This window comes from Rhinopithecus roxellana, chromosome 12, assembly GCF_007565055.1.
Source record: "Rhinopithecus roxellana isolate Shanxi Qingling chromosome 12, ASM756505v1, whole genome shotgun sequence".
NCBI lineage: Eukaryota > Metazoa > Chordata > Mammalia > Primates > Cercopithecidae > Rhinopithecus > Rhinopithecus roxellana.
Window position 1 is genome coordinate 23,666,492 of NC_044560.1, and position 27,149 is coordinate 23,693,640.

At 51.7% G+C, this 27,149-nt stretch overlaps 1 protein-coding gene across 4 annotated transcripts; it reads right to left on the minus strand.

Annotated features, from left to right (window-relative positions):
- LOC104653547 (cyclin-dependent kinase 11B) lies at positions 1-26,762 on the minus strand. Of its 4 annotated transcripts, XM_010352566.2 has the most exons (21): positions 26,493-26,687; positions 24,952-25,075; positions 24,837-24,879; positions 21,925-22,040; positions 20,571-20,698; positions 18,233-18,371; positions 10,772-10,908; positions 7,121-7,243; positions 6,638-6,733; positions 6,398-6,553; positions 5,788-5,853; positions 5,021-5,196; positions 3,270-3,360; positions 2,529-2,650; positions 2,172-2,277; positions 1,844-1,965; positions 1,658-1,765; positions 1,443-1,559; positions 1,092-1,240; positions 705-894; positions 1-624 (listed from the first exon to the last, which is right to left on the minus strand). In XM_010352566.2, the coding sequence occupies exons 3-21, from the start codon at positions 24,843-24,845 to the stop codon at positions 532-534; spliced, it is 2,244 nt and encodes a 747-aa protein (XP_010350868.1). In that variant the 5' UTR covers positions 24,846-24,879; positions 24,952-25,075; positions 26,493-26,687; the 3' UTR covers positions 1-531. The 4 variants fall into 4 exon arrangements, with proteins under 4 accessions (XP_010350868.1, XP_010350867.1, XP_010350865.1 ...); XM_010352565.2 differs by lacking the exon at positions 24,837-24,879 and having other exon boundaries at positions 20,601-20,698; positions 26,493-26,762; XM_010352563.2 differs by lacking the exon at positions 24,837-24,879 and having other exon boundaries at positions 26,493-26,762.
- Positions 26,763-27,149: the final 387 nt, after the last annotated feature.

The window sequence follows — 27,149 nt, forward strand, 5'->3', positions numbered from 1 at the left end:
TTTCCTCCAAGAATATTTTAATACATTTTAAAACTCATAACAACCTTGTATAAAAACCGGCTGAGGCTGCCAGAATACCTGGGGTTGGGGGCCGGGGGCCTGTATGGACAGCGCTGGTCTGGACGAGCGAGTTGGGGCAGGAAAGCATCACTCATCCCAACACAGAAACAGGTCTCCAGCTCCAAAGATCATATCGACCCGACCCCCACCCGCTCCTTTCCAAATCACGGCCCAGCCAGCCCGGTGTGTCGAGTGGGAGAGGGTGTGTGGGGGTTTGTGCTGCCCCAAGTAGGTGCCCGCAGATGCCCACCCTCTTCTCCCTGGGCAAGTCAGGGAGACCTGAAAACACAGCTCTTTCCTCCACAACAAGGAAAATGATTTAATTCTACAAATTTACAAACCAAAATACAAAAACAAAACATGGAACACGAAATAAGATGAGGAGTTCTGAGTCTCATGGCAGCTCCAACCGCAGGAGCCGCGCCTGCGGTCCCGGCTGAGTTCTCCCCATGACGGGGTCCACTATGACCTTCAGAACTTGAGGCTGAAGCCGGGGCCCGCAGCTGAGGCCCCCTGGTTCGTGGTGGTAAGGTGGAAGCCCGTCTCCTTCAGGTCGTCGTCGCCCTAGGACGAGTCGGCTACCGTGAGGACCCTGCCCGAGCCAGCCCCACCTGTGGGCATGCCCCACCAGCCAGGCCCCTCACCAGCTGGCTGTAGCCCAGGCCTCCCTCAGGGGGCCTGGGGCTGGTGCCCCGCTTCACACGCTGCTGCTCACTCTTGGCGGGCCACGTGGGGAACATGGAAGGATCGATGGGGAGGGGAGTCTCGCGGAAATACTCGTGCTTGAGGCCATCCTCAGCGCTGATCCTCCTCCCGGGAAAGTAGGTCAGGAACCTGGGGGGAGAGGCCCAGAGGCGCTTGAGTGCTCCACTGGGTCCCCCAGAGATGGGCTGTGTTGGGGCAGGGCTCAGGGCATGGGGCACCAGGCACCAGAACAGTTCTGGAAAGTGGTGAGCTAGCAGGTGGGCCTGGGACCGGGAAGCCACCACTATGGCTCGGGACCTCCCGCCACCCGGCTGCACTGGGCTCACTTGTTCATAAGGTCGAAGCCCTGGTCTGAGAGCAGGGCCCCGAAGCGCTTGCGGAGGTTGTTGTAGGGGTACTCGCTGAAGGTCATCTTCTTCACTGCTGGGAGCTCGTTGTAGCCGGGCCAGATTTTTTCACTGGGGGTCCCCAGGTCCTGAAAGACAGAGGTGTTTCAACAGCCACGCCACGTGGCCCATGGTGTTGGCACCTGTGTCCCAGCAGAAAGGACAAGCCACCGCCAGGAGGGCTCTCGGTGGCCCCGGTCCCCATCAACCCGGCACCTGTGTGCTCCCCAGCCCAATTCCTGCAGCTCCTGCACAACCCCACAGCACACCTGCAGCGGGGCCCAGACCCACCTTGAACACTTTGTTGATCTGATCAATGTCCGACTTCCCGGGGAACAGAGGCTTCTGAGTCAGCAGCTCCCCGAAGATGCAGCCCACCGACCACATGTCGACGGCCGTGGAGTATTCCTAAGAGGACAGGAGAGGCGCTCAGGAGGGCCAGGGCCCACGGAGCTGTGGGAGACTGCGTGGGGGGCAGGGGAGGCTCTCAGATGCCCAGGACTCACCTTGGCACCAAGCAGCAGCTCTGGGGCGCGGTACCACAGGGTCACCACAACCGGGGTGTAGGCCTTCAGAGGAGACCCGTACTCCCGCGCCAGCCCGAAGTCACCCACCTGCAAGCACAGACGGACGCTGTGGGCGGCCCGGGCAGGTCTCCCTGGGATGGGCCGCTCAGTGGGGGGGGGGCTCACCTTGAGGATGCCAGCGTGGCTCAGCAGCAAGTTGGACGTCTTGAGGTCACGGTGCAGGATCCAGTTGTCGTGCAGGTGCTTCACCCCCCGTAGCAGCTGGATCATCAGGGTCTTCACCTCCCCTGGGAGGGAGGGAGACAGGCTCCCATGTGGACCCGACCGCCCTCTGCCCAGGGCATCTAGGGTGGCCCACTCGCCTCAGCAGCAGCACAGGCTTCTCAGGGCTTTCCCTGTGGATGCAGCTGGCCCTCCCTGCAGCAGTGTCACCGTGGGGGCGACCAGGACACTGCTCCCGCTTGTGTGCTAAGAGGCCTGGGGTGCGCTGTACCTGGCAGGAAGGGCTGCTTCATGGTCTCCATCAGGCTCTTGAGGTCGTGCTCCACGTAGTTCATCACGATGTAGATCTTGTCCATGTTGCTGCCCACCACGATCTCCTGCAGGGCATGGCTCTGTGGGTGCTGGGCACCTCAGGGCCCCCCAACCCCTGCCACCCCCCGAACCCGGGTGCAGATGCGGAGGGACAGTAAGGGCCTCCAGTGCCACCCGGGGGACGAATGCTTGCTTCTGTGTGGTCTGTGAAGGGCTTCGCTAAGCACGGGGACTGTAGGAAGCACCTGCCCCAGGACCACAGGGGGCCGTCAGAAAAGCCTTCCACCCAGGCTGTGCACGGTGGGGCCAGGCTCACTCTGACGGTGACGATGTTGGGATGCTGGGCCTTGAGGATGGTGTTGATCTCCCTCAGCGACGTGATCGGGAAGCCCTCCTTCTCCTTCTCCATCTTCAGCCGCTTCAGAGCCACAATTTCATCTGTGAAGAAAACAGACGGCACTGAGAGGCATTCTCAAAATCACGGCACCGACAGTGGACTTGCTCAGGGAGGATCACAGGCAGTGCCCAAAGTGCATTTCACGGAGGGGGATCTCGTTCTAGGTGGAGGCACGTGGGCACCAGGAGAACGGCCCAGCCGAGGTCATGGCAACACCCACGGACCAACGGCTTCCCCACTCTCAATGCACCACGGACACCCACAGCCACCTATAGCCACATACAGCCACCTGGGATCCCAGCGGCCACGCTGACTCCATGTCAACTTCCCCAACAGAGCTGGTCTTACCTGGGATCCCAGTGGCTGACTCCCCAACAGAGTCCCTGGCTCACACGCCCGCTGGGCGGGACGCTGGGAATGCAAACCTGCAGACCAGCCCTGGCGCAGACCACTCCACGTGCTGGGTCTTGGCCCTGCGGGGCAGGCCGCCTGCTACTGCAAGGGAGTGGCAAAGCCCCAGGGCCAGGCTGACCTCTGGCTTCTAGAGACGCTGAGAGGTCCAACCTCCAGTAGCTGCTCAGGTGAGGCAGGACCTCTCGGGCGGCCAGGCCCTGCCCCACTTCCCCTTGTCTTTGTGGGGTGAGCTGGGACTCCACCCACCTGTTTTCTTATCTTTTGCTCTGTAGACCACTCCATAGGTGCCCTCCTCAATCCTGTTCAGGCACTGGAACTCCTCGACGCTCCGGCAGCCCTGGGGAGGGAGCGGCTATGTGAGGTCTCAGTGGCCATGCCAGCTGGAAGGAGGGCGGCTGCGTCCACGGGCACGGTGCAGGGCGGGTGCAGGGCAGAGCTGTGGGACTGGCAGGGGGTAGGGCCGGGAGCAGCTCAGTTCTCAAAGTCTGTTTCCTTGCAAGACCATGTGACACTTTATTATGAAACAAAACCAGTGTGAACAAAAGGCCATCCCAGCCGGGTGTGAGGGCTCAGGCCTGTAACTCTAGCAGTTCGGGAGGGCAAGGCAGGAGGACTGCTTGAGCCCTGGAGTTCAAGACCAGCCTCGCCAACACAGCAAGACTCTGTTTTCTTTTTTTTTTTTTTCTTTTTTGAGATGGAGTCTCACTCTGTCACCCAGGCTGGAGTACAATGGCGAGATCTCGGCTCACTGCAACCTCCACCTCCTGGGTTCAAGCGATTCTCCTGCCTCAGCCTCCTGAGTAGGTGGGATTACAGGCATGCACCACCACGCCCAGCTAATTTTTGTATTTTTAGTAGAGATGGGGGTTTCACCATGTTGGTCAGGCTGGTCTCAAACTCCTGACCTCGTGATCCACCCACCACCTCGGCCTCCCAAAGTGTTGGGATTATAGGCGTGAGCCACTGTGCCCGGCCAAAACTGTTTTCTACAAAATTAAAAATTTAGCCAGGCATGGTGGCTTGCGCCTGTAGTTCTAGCTACTCAGGAGGCTGAGATGGGAGGACTGTCTGAGCCTGGGAGGTGTAGGCTGCAGTGAGCTATGATTAAGCCACTCCACTCCAGCCTGGGCGACACAGCCAGACCCAGTCTCAAAAAAAAAGGCCATCCAGACAGTGTCCCTGTCAAACTGGGTGTGCCCCCTGCTTGTACAAGGATGACACTGAGGACGGGCACTACCTGCCAGGTGCAGCATGGCGCCCCATGCCAGGGCACCTCCCCCGGGTGTACCTTGGGGCTGGTGCCCAGGCTGGATGTCACGTACTCGGGGTGGCCTGTGGCCCAACGCCTATGCTCAGGAACACTAAGGGGCAGAGGCGCTCACAATGCATAGAGCAGTCGACAGAGGCCTGCCGCATGTGCCAGAGAGAACGTCTCCACCCACAGGCACCAAGGAGGGGGCCCAGTGCCGGTCTCCCAGGCCCCCGAGGCCACTGGCACCTTCTCAGGCCTGTCCCTTCCAAACCGCTCCAAGCAATATCCTGCCTCATTGATAGCTGCCTGAACAAAAGGATTCTGGACACACACATCTACACTGACTCCCGCAGCTACCATCCAAGCCCTGCACAGATGCTGGTAACAAGGCCTTGGTGCCTACATAACCCACCCACGCAGGGGTCAACTGGAGGGCACTGTTCTCCAGTGCGGAGGAGGACACAGCTCAGGTGGCAGTGACAGCAGGGCAGCCGCACGCCCAGGCTGCCTGCCTTCTAAGCTGTGGGCACCTCCCTGTCCACCCAGTTCCGTCCAGCACGAGAAAGAGGCAGGACCCAGAAGCATGAGGGGCCAGCGGCTGTGCCTGCCCCTCACTGCCCCTGTGGGCCCAGCAGCCCTATGAGGAGACAGACTTGGCCAACATGGGGGCCAGGCTTCGCTCAGCCCCTGTGGTAACTCCAACTGCCAATGCAGACAGCGGCCTGGGGCGAGGGGAGGGCCTGACCTGCAGGGCCGGCAGGTACTTGGGCAGCTCCTGCTTGAGCTCGATGGGTGACAGGGCGGGGGAGTCGGGCACGTAGTCACCCTCTGTCAGGGCGCTGCTCTGCGGCGTCCCCTCACCCACTTCTTCCTCTGCTTCTTCACTTTCCCCGGAATCTCGGTCAAACCGTGACTCTGGAACTGGAAAAGTTGAACCTAATTATGAAGCTAGGACAAGCAAGGATCACGAACCTCCTCCTGCCCCGGGGACATGAAGCGCATGGCGGGGCTGCCCTGTGTCCTGCTGGGAGGTGCTGGTGCTGGGCTCTCGCCCCCTGGACCCAGGGCACTGAGGCCTAGGAGCGCTGGCAGGCTCGGCTGAGAAAGAGCCCAGATGCTGAGCTGGGAGGAGGTACGTGGTGTCCTGCAGGGGACACGCCTGGATCCATGTCCCCCAGGCGGAAGACACAGCCTCACTGCCGGCCGGAGGCCAGGCCAGGCCTCCACTCTGCAGGGACAGGCCGAGCCACCATCTGACTGGCCTCCCCTGTGGGGAACTGGGCCTGGGCTTCCCAGCTCCTCGGCCCTGCTAGGTACACAGGACGTCCTTGGTTAGCACTGTGCCTCACTGAGGAACGCGGGCCCCACCGGCACAGACTGGAGCGGCCAATGAATCAGGCAGCCTCCCAGCCCCTGGCGTGCCCCATGCCTCGCAGGACCGGCTGTCTTAAGAGAGGGCCGCTGCACTTGGAGACAGACAAGGAGGGTGCTGTCTCCAAGGAGGCCTCTTACCAACCAAGAGGTGATTTTCGTTTTCTCGTTCTTCATCTTCACTCATTTCTTCCTCACTTACTTCTTCTGCAAGAGAAAGGAGGCATCTGCTCAGACCGGCACTGGGGTGAGTGCTGCCACAGGCAGGATGCGGGCTCCGCTTCAGCTAAGCAACAAGTGTTCCCAAGAATCGACACGGAGGCCAGGTGCGGTGGCTCACGCCTGTAATCCCAGCACTTTGGGAGGCTGAGGCGGGTGGATCACCTGAGGTCAGGAGTTCGAGACCAGCCTGGCCAACATGGTGAAACCCTGACTCGACTAAAAATACAAAAATTAGCCGGGTGTGGTGGCCCACGCCTGTAGTCCCAGCTACTTGGGAGGCTGAGGCAGAAGGATCACTCGAACCCGAGAGGCGGAGGTTGCAGTGAGCCGAGATCATGCCATTGCGCTCCAGCCTGGGCAACAGAGCAAGATTCCGTCTCAAAAAACAAACAAAAGAATAGATGTGGAGGTGTCCTGAGAAAGTCCTAGATAGAAGGGAGTTTCAACTCCCCCGCCCACCAGCTATTTCTCTGCAGTTTCTAACACTACAGTGAAGTCACAACACCTCACAGTCATCGCAGTGACTCACCAGCAGACTGCTCTGACGCCTCCTCAGAGTTGCTGCCGGTCTCCTCCTCCTCCTCTTCCTCCTCCTCCTCCTCCTCTGATTCTTCACTGGTGCTTCCTTCCTCCTCCTCCTCTTCCTCCTCCTCCTCTTCCTCCTCAGAACCTGAGCCTGATTCCGCTGTAGAAAGACAGCAGAGCGGAGGGTGAACTTGGGCCTTCCTGGCAGCAGTGGTCAAGGCCTTGGCCAGGCGGTTTCAGGTACCTGATGAGGACTCGGCTGAGCTGGTCTTCCTCTCGCTGTCGCTGATGTCCTGTAAGTCGGACAGCAGGTCTCTTTCTTCCATTTTCTCTTCTTTTACTTATGAAATAAACCATTAAAGGTGAATTTGGGGAAATGCTTTTTAAACAAACAAGGTACCACCACCCCAAAACTAGTGCCTTTCGCATGATTAACTCCGCTTGGTAAGAAACCAGCTTATCCACAGACGCTGGAAGCCACTTCTCTAATGGGGCCAGTGGCAAAGGTCCCAGCGGATAAACACACGTCGTGTGTCCTGGCCGCACACAGACACCCACGGTCTCTCTCACAACACGAGAGGACTTCAGCCAGCACATCTAGCATTTTCTTCTGAAAACATTACTTAGCTGGGCTTTCATTACGTGAATCTTACAAATTCATGCCAAACATTCCCCAGAAAAGACTCTCACTGTGCTGGCTTCTGCGCAGGTGCCGGCCTGGCCTCACCTGGCTTCCGGCTGTCTCCCAGCTCGAACCGCTCCCGTGGCGGCCGCGGCGGGCTTCGACTCCAGTGGCTGGCTTTCACTTTGTCGCTGTAGTCCTCTCTCATCGTTCGGTGATGTGCGGACACTGGCGTGCAGGGCAGAGAGGGAGATAGCACTAGCAACACTGCCTTCCTCAAAAGGCCCCACCTGGGCACAGCTGCCTCGTCTCCCACACCCACACCTGGCAGACACACCCACAGTGCACACACGGAGCTGACGGCATCGGGGTCAGAGGCTAAGAAGCCCAGGGAGAAAAAGCTCCAACCTGGAGGCAGCAGCCTGCATGCAGTTCGCCAGATCCAGGAGGGCAGACGGACACACGCACCCGAGGTCAGTGTGATGACTGCGCGTCCCACCCCAGAGGCATGAAGAGGCAGCAGCCACGGCTGCCCCCCAGGCTGAAGGTACTTCCAGGGCATGAGCGCCACGTCCCCCTTTGCCCCCTTCATTTCTCTCTTTTCCCCCTTTAGGAGGCAGACACATCAGGACAAGAACATGAGAAATAGCTGTATTGGCGGGAACGTTAAAGAGCATCTGCACATGGCCAGGGAGAGGCACAGGCTTGGAAAAGACCCCCGAAGAGCCCGAGTTTCCACAACAGGCCGACCCCAGACACAGCCCAGCACGACCAAACCAGCACGTGCACACCCTTGAGTGGCGACCAGGAAGAAACGCATCATGAGATTCAAATGTCCATTTTTTTGACTAAGAAAAACACAAGAGAAACAAAGAAACAGGAGAGTATGTCCCATTCAGAGGGAAAAAAATAAGCCAACAGACACCGTTCCTGAAAATCACCTGGTGGTCGATGTCCCCGACAAAGACTTAAGGAACTGTCTTAACCTTCAGTTCCTCAGAGAACAAAAGGAAGATGTGGAGAAAGTCAAGAAAATGACACGTGAACACGCCGGAAATATCAACAGAGACAGAAGATCCAATGAGAAACCAGAGAGAAATTCCAGAGCTAATAAGTACATATTCACAATAAACACTAAAAAGTAAATATTCACATAGAAACTCACAGGCAGATGGAGCAGGCAGAGGAAATAATCGGTGGGCCTGAAGACACAACAATAAAATCACGTCGTCTGAGGAAAAAGCAAAAGAGACTGAAGAAAAGTGAGCAGTGCTCAGGGGCCTCGGGGACCCCAAGAGATCCGTGGGAGTCTAGGAAGGAGGAGAGGAACAGAGAGGGTATCTGAAGAATTACTTAACCCCCCCCCATTTGATGAAAAACATGAATATAAACATTAGAGAGGCTCAGTGAACTCCAGGTAGAATGAAATCAAGAGACCCACACGAAAACCCAAAGCCAAAGAGAATCTTAAAAGCATCCAAGGGATCCTCAATAAGATCATCAGAGTTCTCACCAGAAACTCTGGAGGCCAGAAGACAATGGGCTGAAATATTGTAAGTGAAAAGGAAAAACTGTCCGCTAGGCATGAGGGTTCCTTGAGCCCAGGAATTCAAGAGCAGCCTGGGCAATACAGGCAGACCTTGTTTCTACTGAAAAATGAGCCGAGTGTGGTGCCACACGCCTGTCGTCCCAGCCACGTGGGAGGCTGAGGTGGGAAGATTACTTGTGCCCAGGAGTTCGAGGTTGCAGTGAGCTATGATTGCTCTACTGCACTCCATCCTGGACAACAGAACAAGACTCTGTCCCAAAACAACAAAAAAATTATCAACCAAGAACCACGTATCCAGCAACTTTCCTTCAAAGGTGAGACAGAAATGAGGATATTCCCAGATAAACAAAAGCAGAGGGAGTTCATTACTGCTAGACCTAGACCTGCCCTGAAGAATAAGCTAAAGGGAGTTGTGTGGGGTGTAATGAAAGGATGCGAGACAGAAACCGGAAGCTGGGTGAAGAAATAAAGATCTCCATTAAGGTGAGGACGTGGGGTAACTATAAAAGCTCGTATTACTGTAACAGTGTTTTAGAACTCTACTTTTTATCTTCTATATAACTTAAAAGATTAACACATTTAAAAAGCACCAATTATTAGTCAAAAAGCATTGTTGTGACAATGATTTTTAACTCCACTTTTTGTTTTCTACATAGTTTAACAGGCTAATGCATTTAAAAAGTGATTATTAAGTTTATGGACAATGCATAAAGATGTCATCATTTATGGACAATGTATAAATGTGATCTAGTGATGTCGACAGCAAGTGGGAGTGGAACTGCTAAAGAAGCAGTTTGTTTTTTGTTTTCTTCATTGTGTTTTTATTTCAAAGGGCTGCAGCCTGGGAGCATAGATTTAAGTTGCCCTGAATATACACTCCCCGAGTCAAGTTTTTGTATTTTACTGCAGTTAACTTGGCATTCAATTCAAACTAGTGCATTATAACTGCAGGATGTTCAGTGTAATCGTCACTGTAATCAGAAAGTCGAGAAATATAAAACATAAATGAGAGAGGAATTTAAACATTTCTCTACCAAAAACTCAACTGAACACAAGACAATTACGTGGAAAATGAGGGGGAGGCAGTAAGGCCAAGAGGTAACAAAGCCCGGTGGGTGAGGCGGTTGGCCGCCGCCTCCTCCTCCTCCAACGGCTGCAGAAGGAAGGGCCCTCCGACCCCCACCACAGCACGACGCCCCCGAGGACTTTGCTGAGTGAGTAAGCCGGTCACAAAAGGACAATGACTGCGATTCCACTCACAAGCGGCATCCTGAGCAGCCAAATTGAAAGAAAGTGGGATGGTGTGTGCCAGGGCTGGGGACAGGAAGTTGCTGTTTTGATGGGGATGGTGTTAATTCTACAAGAAGAGAGTTCTGTGGATGGATGGTTGCACAACACTGTGAATGCATTAATACCACTGAATTCTACACTTGAAATAGTGAAGATGGTACATTTTACAATATACATGTTTTATCACAGTTTCTAAAAACTGGGGAAATAAAAAAGGAAGGGGTGGCCAGGTGCAGTGGCTCATGCCTGTAATCCTAGCACTTGGAGAGGTAGAGGCAGGCGGATCACTTGATGTCAGGAGTCTGCGACCAGCCTGGCCAATATGGTGAAACCCTGTCTCCACTAAAAATACAAAAATTAGCTGGGCGTGCTGGCGGGCATCTGTAAACCCAGCTACTCCAAAGGCTGAGGCAGGAGAATTGCTTGAACCCAGGAGGCGGAGGTTGCAGTGAGCTGAGATAGCACCACTGCGCTCCAGCCTGGGTGGCAGAGCGAGACTCCGTCTTAAAAAAAAATAAAAAGGCAGGGGCAGGCCTGTAATCCCAACACTTTGGGCGGCCGAGGCAGGTGGATCACTTGAGGTCAAGAGTTCGAGACAGGCCTGGTCAACATGGTGAAACCCTGTCTCTACTAAAAATACAAAAAGTTAGCTGAACATGGTGGCGGGTGCCTGTCATCCCTGCTACTCGGGAGGCTGAGGCAGGAGAATCACTTGAACCCGGGAGGGAAAGGTTGCAGGGAGCCGAGATCACGCCACTGCACTTCCATTTGGGTGACAACAGCAAAACTCTCTCCAAAACAAAAGCAGGGGCAAAACCCAGCACAGGAACCAAGCACCCGCCTGTGACAGCAAGTGCCCGACACCAGGGGGCAGCAGACACGCGTCCGCCGAGCACAGCCGCCGCCGCGCCGCCTACCTTCCCTGCGGGCCTCCCGCTCCTTGCGCCGCTCCTCCGCCCGCCGCTCGCGCTCCTTCTGCTCCCGCTGCTCCTTCTGCTGCTCCCGCATCTTGCGCTCCCGCTCCCGCTTCCTTTCTAACTGCTCCAGGCGGTCCCTGGAAGAGGCACACGCCATCATCCCCCCTAAACAGAAAGCTTGCTATCGCGTTTTGGCCCAAATTTGTAAACTGGCTTTCTATGTAGTTCGATACATGCAGAGTTTTTCTTTTACTTTCCTTTTTTTGGGACGGAGTCTCGCTCTGTCCCCCAGGCTGGAGTGCAGTGGCGCAATCTCGGCAACCTCCGCCTTCCGGGTTCAAGCGATTCTCCTGCCTCAGCCTCCGGAGTAGCTGGGACTACAGGTGCCACCACTCCCAGCTAATTTTTGTCTTTTTAGTAGAGACGGGGTTTTACCATGTTGGCCAGGATGGTCGCCATCTCCTGACCACGTGATCCACCCGCCTCAGCCTTTCAAAGCGCTGGGATTACAGGCGTGAGCCACCCGCCCGGCCGCTTTTCTTTTTTGAGACAGCGTCTTGCTCAGTTGCCCAGGCTGGAGTGCGGTGGCACGATCTCGGCTCACTGCAGCCTCCGCCTCCTGGGTTCAAGCGATTCTCCTGTCTCATCCACCCGAGTTGCTGGAATTATAGGCGTGTGTTACCACACAAGGCTAATTTTTGCATTTTTAGTAGAGACAGGGTCTTGAACTCCTGGCCTCAAGTGATCCTCCTGCCTCTGCTTCCCACAGTGCTGCGATTACGGGCATGAGCCACTTTGCCGGCCAGTATACACATTCTGAGAGCTCTGTCCCCAGTGAGTCACACGAGTAGTCTGGGAGACGTAGTGAAACCCCGTCTCTACAAAAATCAGAAAACTAGCTGGGCATGGTGGTGTGCACCGCTGATCCCAACTACTCAGGAGGCAGAGGTGAGAGGACTGCTTGACCGGGAGTGAGACCTTGTCTCGAGAAACAAACAAAAAGGCACCCCACTGGTTCTAGCATATTTCTGTTTAGTAGCTCTAAACACGAGAATTTCCTTACGTATGTATGACAACCAAATTTAAACCCAAATTAACTATGAGATAAATCTGCACGGGCTTTAAAAGAAAAAAAAAAAAAAAAAAAAAAAAAAACAGGCAGAAAAGCCTGTTAGGAAAAGTGGAGATGAGGCCACAGACTCAGGCCGAGGCCCCAGTGCTAACTGTGATTCAATGGATTGTCTGGGCACATGGACCCCAGACCAATTCCCACCTACATGGGCACGAACGTGATAAGGGAAGGGCAGGGGAAGCTCCCTAAAAAGGTGTCATTGGGAATGTAGGAGCTATGAGTGACCGAATATCTGCAGTTGGCTGCATCATAAAGCAGCCAAATAACTAACATTGATCCATGAGAGTCAATTTTTCGTGTTCCTCTAGAGTTAAGCCCAGATACAATATGAAAAATATGCTTTAAAAAAAAAGTATCACTATACACACAGAGAAACGAACACACCTAAGAAATGGGAACAATGGAAAAAGGCCTACAGTCTAGCAGTGCACAGTACTGTGGCCTACAGTCTAGCAGTGCACAGTACTGTGGCCTACAGTCTAGCAGTGCACAGTACTGTGGCCTACAGTCTAGCAGTGCACAGTACTGTGGCCTACAGTCTAGCAGTGCACAGTACTGTGGCCTACAGTCTAGCAGTGCACAGTACTGTGGCCTACAGTCTAGCAGTGCACAGTACTGTGGCCTACAGTCTAGCAGTGCACAGTACTGTGGCCTACAGTCTAGCAGTGCACAGTACTGTGCCAATGCTGGTCTACATCGGATGTCACCGCTGGAGGAGGCTGGATAGAGGCTTTCAGGATTCCAGGTGCTACTTTCAAATTCTCGCGAATCCTAAACTACTTCAAAATAAAAGCTGACACATAAAATTCAACCACTGAATCCAATGATTTCTAGCAAATTGATGAAGTTCTGCAACCATCAGTCACCACGAGCCAGTTTTCAGCATTTCCATCACCAACCCCGTTCCTCATGGGCACCTGTAGTCAAGGACCCAGCACTCCGGGCGACTGTTCTGCCGTCTCCACAGCTTCTGCACGGCAGGGTCTGCTGCTTTCCTGCCTTCTCATCTCTTCAGGTGAAGAAAGCCTTGGTTAATGACCTAACAACCTCATAAGTGCCTTCTCTAAGCATTGCTGTAGCTGCATCTGTAAATTTTGACACTTTCTTTTCTTTTTTTTCTTGACGGAGTCTTGCTCTGTCACCCAGGCTGGAGTGCAGTGGCCTGATCTCCACTCACTGCAAGCTCCGCCTCCTGGGTTCCTGCCTCAGCCTCCCGAGTGGCTGGGACTACAGGTGCCCGCCACCACACCCAGCTAATTTTTTGTATTTTTAGTAGAGACGGAGTTTCACTGTGCTAGCCAGGATGGTCTCGATCTGACCTCATGATCTGCCCACCTCAGCCTCCCTAAGTGTTGGGATTACAGGCGTGAGCCACCGCGCCAGGCCACATTGTTTTCATTTTTATTTACTCCAAAATATTTTCTGTTTTCCTTATAATTATTTCTATGAGCCATGGGTTATTCAGAATTGTGTTGTTAGATTTCCTAACGTTTGAAGATTTCCCCAGGTTTCTTCCTGTTGTTAATTTCTAATTTAATTCTTTTGTAGTGCAATGGCACAATCTCGGCTCACTGCAACCTCCCCCTCCCAGGTTCAAGCAATTCTCCTGCCTCAGCCTCCCCAGTAGCTGGTGTTACAGGCGCCCACCAGCACGCTTGGCTAATTTTTGCACTTTTAGTAGAGACAGGGTTTTACCATGTTGGCCAGGCTGGTCTCGAACTCCTGACCTCAGATGATCTGCCCACCTTGGCCTCCCAAAGTGCTGGGTTTGCAGGCACAAGCCACCGTGCCCGGCTGACATTTCCAACTCTAATTAATAAATGATGGATTTCTTTCCATTCGATCAGCGTTTGCTTCACGGATTTTGGGCTCTGTGGTTAGATGCATTCACATGTGTCACTGCTGTTTCTTCCTGCTGCATTGGCCTTTTTGTGGCTGTGAAGTCCTTGCTCCTTGTTGTTTCTATAGCCTTTTTTTTTTTTTTTTTTTTTTTTTTTTTGAGACGGAGTCTCGCTCTGTCGCCCAGGCTGGAGTGCAGTGGCTGGATCTCAGCTCACTGCAAGCTCCGCCTCCCGGGTTTACGCCATTCTCCTGCCTCGGCCTCCCGAGTAGCTGGGACTACAGGCGCCTGCCACCTCGCCCAGCTAGTTTTTTGTATTTTTTAGTAGAGACGGGGTTTCACCGTGTTCGCCAGAATGGTCTCGATCTCTTGACCTCGTGATCCGCCCGTCTCGGCCTCCCAAAGTGCTGGGATTACAGGCTTGAGCCACCACGCCCCGCCTACAGCCTTTTTTTTTTTGAGACAGGGTCTTGCTCTGTCGCCCAGACTGGAGTGCAGTGGCGCAATCTCAGCTCACTGCAACCTCCATCTCACTAGTTCAAGTGATTCTCCTAACTGAGCCTCCCAAGGAGCTGGGACTACAGGCGCCCGCCACCACACCCCGTTGATTTTTGTATTTTTAGTAGAGACGGGGTTTCACCATGTTGGCCAGGCTGGTTTCTAATATTTCTTAACATATGTTTTATCTGATATGAGTACAGCCATTCAAGCTCTCCTAGGAGCGCTGATGTTTGTACGCCGCACCTTTTCCCGTTCTCTAGCAGACAGCAGACAGTTAGATCTTGCTTTTCCATCTGATAATCGGCCCCGTCTGTTTGGGGCACAGACCTTTCACATGTCATATAATTACACACACGCTTGGATTTACTTTTTTTGCTTTGCTCCGTGTCTCTTTTATTCTTCCCTTTTTGATTTTAAATTACATATGTTTAGCATACCATACCATTTTAATTTGTTATTTGTACTTTTTAAAAAGTTGTTTTCTTAGTGGCTGCTCTAGGGATCCCAGTATGCCTCACAATACTAGCTGAATTCCAGTAAAACATAAAGCTGTTGTAACACAGCTTCATTCCCTCTTCTTTGTGCAGTCCATTTGTGTTATATACCATGACAACACCGTGTCACTATTCTTTTTTTTTTTTTTTTTTTTTTTTTTTTTTTTGAGACGGAGTCTCGCTCTGTCGCCCAGGCTGGAGTGCAGTGGCGCGATCTCGGCTCACTGCAAGCTCCGCCTCTCGGACTCCCGCCATTCTCCTGCCTCAGCCTCCCGAGTAGCTGGGACTACAGGCGCCCGCCATCTTGCCCGGCTAGTTTTTTGTATTTTTTTTAGTAGAGACGGGGTTTTACCATGTAGACCAGGATGGTCTCGATCTCCTGACCTCGTGATCCACCCGTCTCGGCCTCCCAAAGTGCTGGGATTACAGGCTTGAGCCACCGCGCCCGGCCCCGTGTCATTATTCTATACAACCGTAGTTCCAGTAAAACCTAAGATATGAGGAGAGATATTTATAGGATATTGATGTCAAGCTACACTTGCTATCTGCAGTGCCTGTCCTTCCTTCCTGAGGATTCAGGTTACCGCCTGGTCTCATTTCCATTCAACTTGAAGGTCTTCCTTTAGTGTTTCCTTTAAGGCAGGTCTCGCCAACAATGAACCTCACCAGTCTTTGCTTCTCAGGGAATGCTGTCTTTCATTCCCTTTCACTTGGGTAGAACCGTTTTGACTCCTGGCTGACGGTTCTTCTCTTTGAGTAGTTTGAGTGCGCCACTCCACTGCCTTCTGGCCTCCACTGTTTCTAAGTAGTCAGCGGCAGGCGGTATTGAAGCTCCGCTTTCATGGGATTGGTCATTCTTCTCTGAGGCCTTTCAACATTTTGTCTTTGGCTTTCGCCAGTTTGACTATGATGTGACTTTGTATTTATTCTAGTTCAAACTTCCTGCGCTCTTCAATGTGCAGATTTTTTTTTTAATTCAAATTTGGGAAGCTTTTAACCATTATTGTAAAAAATATATTTCCTCTCTCCTGGAACCCCCATGGGACGTGTTTTGGTACCGCAGATGTTGTACCATAGGTTTCTGAGGCTCTTCATTTTTCTTGTTTTTTCTCTCTGTTCTTCAGAATGGATTTCTTTTTTTTTTTTTTTTTTTTTTGAGACGGAGTCTCGCTGTGTCGCCCAGGCTGGAGTGCAGTGGCGCGATCTCGGCTCACTGCAAGCTCCGCCTCCTGGGTTCCCGCCATTCTCCCGACTCAGCCTCCGAGTAGCTGGGACTACAGGCGCCAGCCACCGCGCCCGGCTAGTTTTTTTTCGTATTTTTAGTAGAGACGGGGGTTTCACCGTGTTAGCCAGGAGGGTCTCGATCTCCTGACCTCGTGATCCACCTGCCTCGGCCTCCCAAAGTGCTGGGATTACAGGCTTGAGCCACCGCGCCCGGCCAAGAATGGATAATTTCTACTGCTCCATCGACAAGTTGTTTCCAAGCCTTTACTAAATTCAACATCTGGACACTCAGACAGTTTCTACTGCTGATGTTCTTCCTCAATACGGGTCACACTGTCATACTTCTTTGTATTTTAGATAATACATTTGTAGCAATTCCGGATTCTAAGTTTTCCCTTTAGTTGTTACCATTGAGGCCTGTCTGGTTGTCTGTGAAATCCATCTCCCTCATGGCTCATGGCCACCCCTATTCTTTCCCATAAGCCTATTTTAATTTTCAGCCTTGGCTTCCTAGGGGTCACCACCGTGTCTGCACAGCTTAGCAATTAGCCAGCACTGGAAAGAAGCTGGGCTGAAATACCTCAAGCCACAGTAAGGCTTCCTTGGTCCACGGATGTGTGTGGACAGGAAGCACACTGAAAGTTCAGGCTTGATTCGCATCTGCGGCGGCTTCTATTTTCTGCGAGGCCCTTTCACACAGCTGCATGCTCAGGGCTGGTCAGAACTGGGAGGGTCAGAACTGGGCGGCGGCTGGAGCGCTCTCCAGTCTCTGCCGCACGTCTTTGGCTAGATCACAGTTGCTCCCGACCTGTGCTTCATTCTAGCCAACCTCTTGGCCTTTTTCCTTCCCTCCACTGAGGATGCTGGTGGGCAAGGCCACTGCCCACCGCTCTAAATGGAGTAACCCCTTCCAAGGCAGCAAGGAAACTGCAGGTCCTGCGGCTGCCCTGTCCCAGTGGAACCCCGTGCTTCCCAAGTGCAGAGTGGAGGCAGTAAAGGGAGCAGCTCTCAGGCCAGAAGGTCAGATTCTTACTGCTTTCACCCACAGCTCAGCAGTTTTTCAAGCATCAGTGCTTCTCAGATTATCCTTATCAGTTTGTTTTTTGTCAGAGACAAGGTTTCCCTACGTTGCCCAGGGTGGCCTCATGCAGTCCTCTGGCCTTGGCCTCCCAAGTAGCATATGCTACCACACCCAGTTCTGGATTGGCTGATCTCAATTGGCCCTACCCACAAGTCTGCCCCCAACACTTTTCACTCCTTCACTCTCCTGTCTATCCCTTCTGGGAAATCAATGACAGCCCAAATTTCATCTACCAACCTCCACACTTCTATCCCAAGCTCCACTCTCATGGGACAAGGCACACTTGGTGTCTGGCACAGGGCTTGGCATACATGAATGTTTCATACACTAACAGGAACTTGGCCAACTGAAACCTTGCCCACCCCCAAGTGGTCCTGGACCTTGACCTCTGGGCCTCAGTGTCTCCCACACTCTTTGGCATCAACAAGAACCAGTGCCCTTTCATCATCTTTACATGCTGTGCACCCTGCCCTGGCTGCTGGCAACCAGTCTGAAGTGGAAGGGCCACCCACGCCCTTCCACTTCAGACTCCTCCCTTCCTGAAGCAGCCTGCAAGCTTTCTCTGGACTCACTCTCAAGGCAGAGATGGGCCTGCTTGCACCTGGCCTGTAGCCTTTTTCCTGGTTCATAAAACAGATGTGGGGCTACCCCGATGTTCTTTCTTATGAATCTGAGCTTATAAAGGGGAACGAACAGACAGACTAATGCCCAGGAGTCCTAGGAGTCCAGTGTCCCGACTTCCAGACTGTTTCAAGGTTTTTGGGATCCCCCTTCTTCTTTCTTTTTGAGACAGAGTCTCACTCTGTCAACCAGGCTGGAGTGCAGTAGCGCAATCACGGCTTACTGCAGCCTTGACCATCTAGGCTCGAGGGATCCTCCCACCTCAGCCTCCTAAAGTGCTGGGATTACAGGCGTGAGCCACCGCACCCGGCCGTACGTGCAGATTTCTGATCCCTTCATTGTCTTCCCTCAGTCAAATTACCCCCGCTCTTGACTTCCAGATGCAGTAAAAACTCACTCCCTCAGGACAGTTCTCTTGGTCAGCCTCGTCCAGTGTTCACTGTGCTGTTTCTATCTACCACTTCTGCACCAAATGTGACTTCTATTGCCAAATTCTTCTTCATTGCTGTGATGGGACACACGACCACAACCCTTTCATTAAAGTCCTCAACTGACCCAGCCCGCTCACCTCTCTCTCCTGGAATGCTCCCTTGCCATTTCCCTTCTCTTCTGTCTTTCCCATTCCCGGCGAGCTTTATCCTGTTCTTCTCGATGGCGTTTCCGACGTTCGTGCTCTCTTTCTTTTTCTTTCACTCTAGCGTGCTTCCCTAATGAGAAATAATGAGTCATGCAAAGAAACCTCACTTCAAAAATTTCACGAGGCCGGGCATGGTGGCTCATGCGTGTAATCCCAGCCCTTTGGGAGGCTGAGGCGGGTGGATCACCGGAGGTCAGGAGTTCAAGACCAGCCTGGGGCCAGGCGCGGTGGCTCAAGTCTGTAATCCCAGCACTTTGGGAGGCTGAGACGGGCGGATCACGAGGTCAGGAGATCGAGACCATCCTGGCTAACCCGGTGAAACCCCGTCTCTACTAAAAAATACAAAAAACTAGCTGGGCGAGGTGGCGGGCGCCTGTAGTCCCAGCTACTCGGGAGGCCGAGGCAGGAGAATGGCGTAAACCTGGGAGGCGGAGCTTGCAGTGAGCTGAGATCCGGCCACTGCACTCCAGCCTGGGCGACAGGGCGAAACTCCGTCTCAAAAAAAAAAAAAAAAAAAAAAAAAAAGACCAGCCTGACCAACATGGTGAAACCCTGTCTGTATTAAAAATACAAAAATTAGCCAGGCGTGGTGGTGGGCGCCTATAATCCCAGCTACTAAAGGAGGCTGAGGCAGGAGAATCGCTTGAATCTGGGAGGCGGAGGTTGCGGTGAGCCAAAATCACACCACTGCACTGCAGCCTGGAGGAAAGAGTGAGACTCCGTCTCAAAAACAACAACAACAAAAAACATGACGATGAAATTGAATCAAGAATATTAAATATTTAAATGATGATGCTAACGTTAAGTAACTATCATCTTTTTTTTTTTAAAAAAAAGACAGGGTCTCACTGTATCAGCCAGGCTGGTCTTGAACTCCTGGGCTCAAATGATCCTCCGTCCTTGTCCTCCCAAAGTGCTGGGATTACAGGCCTGGGCCACTGCACCCAGCCGAATAATCATGATTTTATGTTAAATAAAAAACTTTGAAAATAGAAAACTATCTGCAACAAGCATGTAATTACAAAGAAAGAATAAAAACGAAAAACAATTCTGCTATCACAGAAGAGCAGAATTGTAATATTCATCTTTTTTTTTTTTTTTTTTGAGAAGGAGTCTTGCTCTGTCGCCCAGGCTGGAGTGCATTGGTGTAATATCTGCTCACTGCAAGCTCCGCCTCCCAGGTTCACGCCATTCTCCTGCCTCACCTCCCAAGTAGCTGGGACTACAAGCGCCCGCCACCACACCTAGCTAATTTTTTGTATTTTTTAGTAGAGACGAGGTTTCACCGTGTTCGCCAGGATGGTCTCAATCTCCTGACCTCTTGATCTGCCCGCCTCGGCCTCCCAAAGTGCTGGGATTACAGGCGGGAGCCACCGCGCGTGGTCGTGTTATTCATCTTTTCAAAATTTTCTATGCTGAATAAACTATAATTATTAGTTTTATAATAAAAAAAATCACTAGGCCGGGGGCGGTGGCTCAAGCCTGTAATCCCAGCACTTTGGGAGGCCGAGATGGGCGGATCACGAGGTCAGGAGATCGAGACCATCCTGGCTAACACGGTGAAACCCCGTCTCTACTAAAAAATACAAAAAAAAACTAGCCGGGCGAGGTGGCGGCGCCTGTAGTCCCAGCTACTCAGGAGGCTGAGACAGGAGAATGGCGGGAACCCGGGAGGCGGAGCTTGCAGTGAGCTGAGATCCGGCCACTGCACTCCAGCCTGGGCGGCAGAGCAAGACTCCGTCTCAAAAAAAAAAAAAAAAAAAAAAAAAAAAAAAAAAATCAAAAAATCACTACTCATAAAGACTACAGAAAAAAGCTTTGCTATCAGCAGGCTTCTATACCATGCAATGAAGCCACATTAATTTATCAAGTATATTTATAATAATGAGATTTAAATCAGGCTCCAGGTCCAATTTTCCTAACACCTGTAAGAACCTCCTGATGTTGGTATGAGGTCAAACAACTGCTCAAGCCAAACCCATTCTCTGGACTTGACCAAATACCCATTTTGGGGGGTGTTGTTCTCCTACACTTGTTGAATTAAGGGCATTTTAAATGTAAACAAACTGCTCCCGAACAATCTAATGGGGGAGAGAAAACCCCAGAGGAAAAGGACTAGCCCTCCCGAATGTTCTGTGACACACGCGTGCTGTCAGCTAGAGGCTGCTCTCTCTAGGTTTTCAGTGGTGCTCTGGGGAAGGCAGAAGAGTAAGAACAGGAAAGAAACCGCACTTGAACATGATGTCATAGAAAGTAAATGCTTCTGTACCCCCTTCTGCTGAATGGCTACGATGCCTACGTTTCTCTTTTCTCTTTTCATCTTTTCTGTGATGAGCTTTTTCTTTCCGCGACATTTGCTGGGGTGGTTTGATGGCCAAAGAATCATCTTCTTCTCCTCTGAAATAAAACACAACAGCACTGTGTCACGCTTGAGAAAGTGCAAAGAAACATGAGGCTATTATGAGATTTCTTCAACCCAGAAAAATGCAGGATTCAGATAGGAACGAAGCTGAAACATCATTTAAAAAATTACAGTATCTCTCCAACTTTAGGCGTCTTTTTTTTTTTGAGATGGAGTCTCGCTCTGTCGCCCAGGCTGGAGTGCAGTAGCGCCATCTCGGCTCACTGCAAGCTCCGCCTCCTGGGATCACGCCATTCTCCTGCCTCAGCCTCCAGAGTAGCTACAGGACTACAGGCACCGCCACCACACTCGGCTAATTTTTTGTATTTTTAGTAGAGACAGGGCTTCACTGTGTTAGCCAGGATGGTCTCGATCTCCTGACCTCCAGATCTGCCTTCCTCGGCCTCCCAAAGTGATGGGATTATAGGCATGAGCCACCGTGTCCGGCCTTTTTTTCCTTTTAAGACGGGGTTTCACCATGTTGGTCAGACTGGTCTTGAACTCCTGACCTCAGGTGATCAGCCCGCCTTGGCCTCCAAAGGTGCTGAGATTACAGGCATGAGCCACCGCACCTGGCCTGCGCAAAATCCTATATAGTAAATTTTATTCATCATTGTAACACATGGCAAAGTTCTTTACAGGAAGAAGGGGCAAGGGTGTGGAGGGCCACAGTCAACACATGAGAATCAGTCACAACTGTGACATAGAAATCTCACTAGTTACGCTGTGTCACAGTAACCCTAGGAAAGAGCAAACCTCAACAGTTACAACAGCATGCCCATCACAGTAACTCTAGAAAAGAGTACACCTCAGCCGGGCTCGGTGGCTCAAGCCTGGAATCCCAGCATTTTGGGAGGTTGAGTCTGGTGATCACAAGGTCAGGAGATTGAGACCATCCTGCCTAACACGGTGAAACCCCGTCTCTACTAAAAATACAGAAAATTAGCCGGGTGTGGTGATGGTCACCTGTAGTCCCAGCTACTCGGGAGGGTGAGGCGGGAGAATGGTGTGAACCCAGAAGGCGGAGCTTGCAGTGAGGGGAGATCGCACCACTGCCTCCAGCCCAGGCGGGCGACACAGTGAGACTCCGAGACTCTGTCTCAAAAAAACAAGAGTACCCCTCAGTAGTTACAACAGCAGGCAGTTGTCACAGTAACCCTAGGAAGGACCTGCAAGGCCATGCTGTGTACAGCTTGCTCTTGCACCTCGTACATCCACTCACCTGTCTTCCATAGAGTCTTCTCTTCTGTATGGGGAGTTCCTTATTGTGATCTCCATGCGGTGATCTCTCAGCTCCCCCTCCTCAAGGGAATCCCGCTTGGAATCCCGGTCATCAGACTAAGAAGCAAAGATAAAGCTAATCATTTTCTTTATACCTTTTTTTTCTTCATAGATAGAATTATTTTTAATAATAATCAAACCTGGACAACATCCAAAACCAAACTTTCACATATACTCTGAATGAGCCAGTGTTATAAAATATAAACAACTGGCCGGGCGCGGTGGCTCAAGCCTGTAATCCCAGCACTTTGGGAGGCCGAGACGGGCGGATCACGACGTCAGGAGATCAAGACCATCCTGGCGAACATGGTGAAACCTCGTCTCTACTAAAAAATACAAAAAACTAGCCAGGCGAGGTGGCGGGTGCCTGTAGTCTCAGCTACTCGGGAGGCTGAGGCGGGAGAATGGCATAAACCCGGGAGGCGGAGCTTGCAGTGAGGTGAGATCCGGCCACTGCACTCCAGCCTGGGCGACAGAGCGAGACTCCGTCCCAAAAAAAAAAAAAAAAAAAAAAAAAAAAATATATATATATATATATATATATATAAACAACTTGTGGCCAGGCACGGTGGCTCACACTTGTAATCTGAGCACTTTGGGAGGCCGAGGCAGGCGGATCACGAGGTCAGGAGCTCGAGACCAGCCTGGATAACACAGTGAAACCTTGTCTCTACTAAAAATACAAAAATTAGCTGGGCGTGGTGGTGGCGCCAGTAAGTCCAGCTACTCGGAGGCTGAGGCAGGAGAATGGCTTCAACCCGGGAGGCGAACGTTGCAGTGAGCCGAGATCACACCACTGCACTCCAGCCTGGGAGACAGAGCTAGACTCTGTCTCGGGAAAAAACAAACAAACAAACTTTCACTCAAATCGCATCACATTAAAATTACAACTCTCGGCCAGGCACGGTGGCTCACGCCTATAATCCCAGCACTTTGGGAGGCCGAGACGGGCGGATCACGAGGTCAGGAGATTGAGACCATCCTGGCTAACACGGTGAAACCCCGTCTCTACTAAAAAATACAAAAAACTAGCTGGGCGTGGTGGTGGGCGTCTGTAGTCCCAGCTACTTGGGAGGCTGAGGCAGGAGAATGGCATAAACCCGGGAGGCGGAGCTTGCAGTGAGCTGAGATCCCGCCACTGCACTCCAGCCTGGGCGACAGAGTGAGACTCCGTCTCAAAAAACAAAACAAAACAAACAAACAAAAAAAATTACAACTCTCTGTACTCTGAAACTTGAGAAATTAAAAAATAGCATATATGACAAGAGACATTAGACTCTATGCCAAGTATGTTAGTTGCTTATATGAGCCAAAAATGAGTCTTAAGACGTATCCTACAAACCAAATACTTTGTGATACCTCATATAGTACAGGCATACCTTGGAGATATGCTGGGTTTGGCTCCAGAACACCACAATAAAGTGAGTCACACAAATTTTTGGTTTCCTAATGCATATAAAAGTTTGGTTTAGGCCGGGCATAGTGGCTCACGCCTGTAATCCCAGCACTTTGGGACGCTGAGGCAGGAGGATCACCTGAGGTCAGGAGTTCAAGACCAGCCTGATCAACAAGGTAAAAGCCCAACTCTACTAAAAACACAAAAATTAGCCGAGCATGGTGGCAGGTGCCTGTAGTCCCAACTACATGGGAGGCTGAGACAGGAGAATCGTTTGAACCCAGGAGGCGGAGGTGGCAATGAGCCAAGATCACGCCACTGCACTCCAGCCTGCGCAGTGGAGCAAGACTCTTGTCTCAAAACAAAAAAAAAAAGGCTGGGCGTGATGGCTCATGTCTGTAATCCTAGCACTTTGGGAGGCCGAGGCAGGTGGATCACAAGGTCAGGAGATTGAGACCATCCTGGCTAACACGGTGAGACCCCATCTCTAGTAAAAAATACAAAAAATCAGCTAGGTATATTGGTGGGCGCCTGTAGTCCCAGCTACTTAGGAGGCTGAGGCAGAAGAATGGCATGAACCCGGGAGGCGGAGCTTACAGTGAGCCGAGATTGCGCCACTGCACTCCAGCCTGGGCAACAGAGCGAGACTCCGTCTCAAAATAAATAAATAAATAAAAAAACTTGGCTGGGCATAGTGGCTCATGCCTGTAATCCCAGCACTTTGGGAGGCCGAGGCAGGCGGGTCACAAGGTCAGGAGATTGAGACCATGGAGAAACCCCATATCTACTAAAAATACAAAAAATTTGGCGGGTGCCTGTAGTCCCAGCTACTCAGGAGGCTGAGGCAGGAGAATGGCGTGAACCCGGGAGGTGGAGCTTGCAGCGAGCCGAGATTGTGCCACCGCACTTCAGCCAGGGCAACAGCCTGGGCGTCTCCAAAAAAAAAAAAAAAATTAAAAACTCTAACAAAGTGAGCACATGCTATTGCAAAAACGCGCAATGCAGAGTTTGCTACAAACCTTTAATCTGGAAAAATTACAAAATCTGTGAAGCACAATAAAGTGAAGTCTAACACAACAAGGTATGCCTGTACTCACAAACATCTCAAATGATGCTACAAATCTTGGCAAAAGAGGTACTTTGCCAGCGCCTCTAACCAAATTCCTGAAAAGGTTTCCTGAGTACAGTACTATGCAAACCAAGAAAGATGTAAAGTATTTCTATTAATTTCAAGGCAAGTTCCCACTATATTAAAAATACTCAGAGATAGTATTATGAATGTACTAATGATGAAATGAGAAAAATTAGTCCAGTTTTGCTAATGACTTAACATTCAAAGTATTTTATTCTCCATGTATGCTCAATCTAGATACAGCTTTAGTGTGTTAAATCCGCCTTTAATGCCAACTGAATATTTAAATGTTTTTGTTAATTTTTGTAATAGATTTTGGGCTCACCTGTGACATTTGGACAAAAGAACTTCACGGAAGAAGCGTTGCTCTAATGGAAAAATGAGGGCAAAGAAATTAAATTTCCTTTCAGAAAACCACTTACTTAAAAAATATGGCTTACATTTTTTAAGCGTTTTATCTCTGCTTTCTCCTCTTGTTCCTTCCTTCGTTTCTTTTCCTGAAGAATTTCATCTAAAGTTTTCACTTTCCAAGAGTCCTTTTCATCACCCATTTGAGTTAAAACACTGCAAAAAGAAAAATAATTCAGCCTCCATCAGGACACAGCAAGCTATGGTGCTCTGTTGTTTCTGAACACTTGAACCTGGTCACTTTTGAGGCATTCAGAATAAATCCTCATTAAGAATAAGAAGTTGTGGCCCAGCGCAGTGGCTCAAGACAGTAACCCTAGCACTTTGGGAGGCCAAGGCAGATGGATCACTTGAGCTCAGCAGTTCAAGACCAGCCTGGGCAACATGGCAAAACCTCATCTCTACAGAAAACACAAAAATTAGTCGAGTGTGGTGGCGCGTGCCTGTATTCTTAGCTACTTAGGGAGCAGAAGCAGGAGGATCACTTGAATCAGAGAGGTCAAGGCTGCGGTGAGCCAACACTGCGCCACTGCACTCCAGCCTGGATGACAAAGTAAGACTTGGTTAAAAAAAAAAAAAAGTAGGCTGAGGCAGGTGGATCACAAAGTCAGGAGTTCAAGACCAGCCTGGCCAACACGGCGAAACCCCTGTCTCTACTAAAAACACAAAACTTAGCTGGGCGTGGTGGCAGATGCCTGTAATCCCAGCTACTCGGGAGGCTGAGGCAGAAGAATCGCTTGAATCCGAAAGGCGGAGGTCCCAGTGAGCCAAGGCCCCGTCACTGCACAAGACCCTGTCTAAAAAAAAAAAAAAAAAAAAAAAGAGGAAGAAAAAAGAAGGATAAGTTGTGAGCCAGGGGCAAGGTGGCGCGGGCCCGAGGGCCTGTAGTTCTAGGTACTCTGCAAGCTTGAGATAGGAGGACCAATTGAGCCCAGGAGTTCCAGGCTGAAGTGCGCTTGTGAACAGTCACTATAGCATGGGCAACAAAAAAGAGTGATGAGTTCTGAAAAATGACCGCTTGAAATCAAATCTCGTTTCTGTCATTCTTGTACGGTCTTAGGTAACGTAATTCACCTCAGTTTAGTCTTCTGTACAACCAGAATAACACGACCTACGTGACAGTATCGATCGCGGATTAAAGATCGTCCACTGAAAGGCTCTTAACTCATGACCTGCCACTCATCAAACACTGCTTTTACTGTCAGAATCTGCTAGAAGGACCACATGGACTACGTGAGGCCACGAGCACACTGGACAGCTGCACCTTGAGACCGGGGAGACGCTCCGAGATGTGCTCGCGAACAAGGCCACCTGACCCGGGCAGTGGGCTATCTCCTTGGGTGCAGTCACGCACACTTGAGGTTCAGCCTGGCAGACGCTGGCTCCAGAGAGCGTTTGGGCCCGCCGCCTCCACCACCCGAAGTTCGGTGCGGGATGAGACTGTCCGCGGAAGCGAGGGTATCGCTCGCCCCTGGGCCCAGGTCCGCCCCGCTCCGAGGCCTGCTCGGAAGAAAGACCTCGGTGCGCAGTTCTCGCCGCGCTCCCACACCTGGTCCGCCCAATCGGAACTCACCCCTACGCCGCCGCCGCCGCCGCCGCCGCCGCCGGTCCCGGAGCCAGAGAAGAAACAGCTACCGGCGCGCGCCAGGAGTATCGTCACTTTCTGTGTTGGCGCGTAATCATGACACAATAGCCGGCCTCCGGCCCAGAATTCGAGACAACGACAGCGGTTCCCTCTGTGTGGCACTTCCTGTGCCTGCGCGGGATGATGACGCATAAGACAGCGCTTGCTCAGATCCAGGACTCCGGAAGAAACAGCGCCGTGAGCTGCACCTCCGATTTCGGCGCGGGCTGATGACGCAACATTGGGGCGACGAGCGGACGCTTACTTTGGGAGCAGTTTGCGCCTGCGCGGAACGCGTAGCCGGCTTCCGGGATCCGACCCGGACTTCCCCGGTAGCGAAGCCCGCGCCTGTGGCAAGGCTTGCAATCGGAGTGCCTTCGCGTTGGACGCCCGTATTCCATCCCCTTGACCGCTGGGACCGCTAGTGGCGGGTGGGTGGAGCGCGCTCCATTTACCTGCTAGTTACCTCCTGAGGCGCCTCAGGTCTGTGCGTCTTGTAAAGGCTCATCTCGGAGTTTAACTCTGAACCTTACCCAAAAACAGGGCAGGGAGAGCTCTTACGATGTGATTTTATTTATTTATGTATTTGCTTGTGAGTCGAAGTCT

Excerpts from the sequence above, each read along its gene's own strand:
- LOC104653547 (XM_010352563.2), bottom strand. The coding sequence starts at position 25,062 with ATGGGTGATGAAAAGGACTCTTGGAAAGTGAAAACTTTAGATGAAATT. Across the intron at positions 7,244-10,771 it reads GCGGGAGGCCCGCAGGGAAG|TGTCCGCACATCACCGAACG; the intron begins GTAGGCGGCGCG and ends CCTGCACGCCAG. Across the intron at positions 6,734-7,120 it reads GGGAGACAGCCGGAAGCCAG|TAAAAGAAGAGAAAATGGAA; the intron begins GTGAGGCCAGGC and ends TTATTTCATAAG.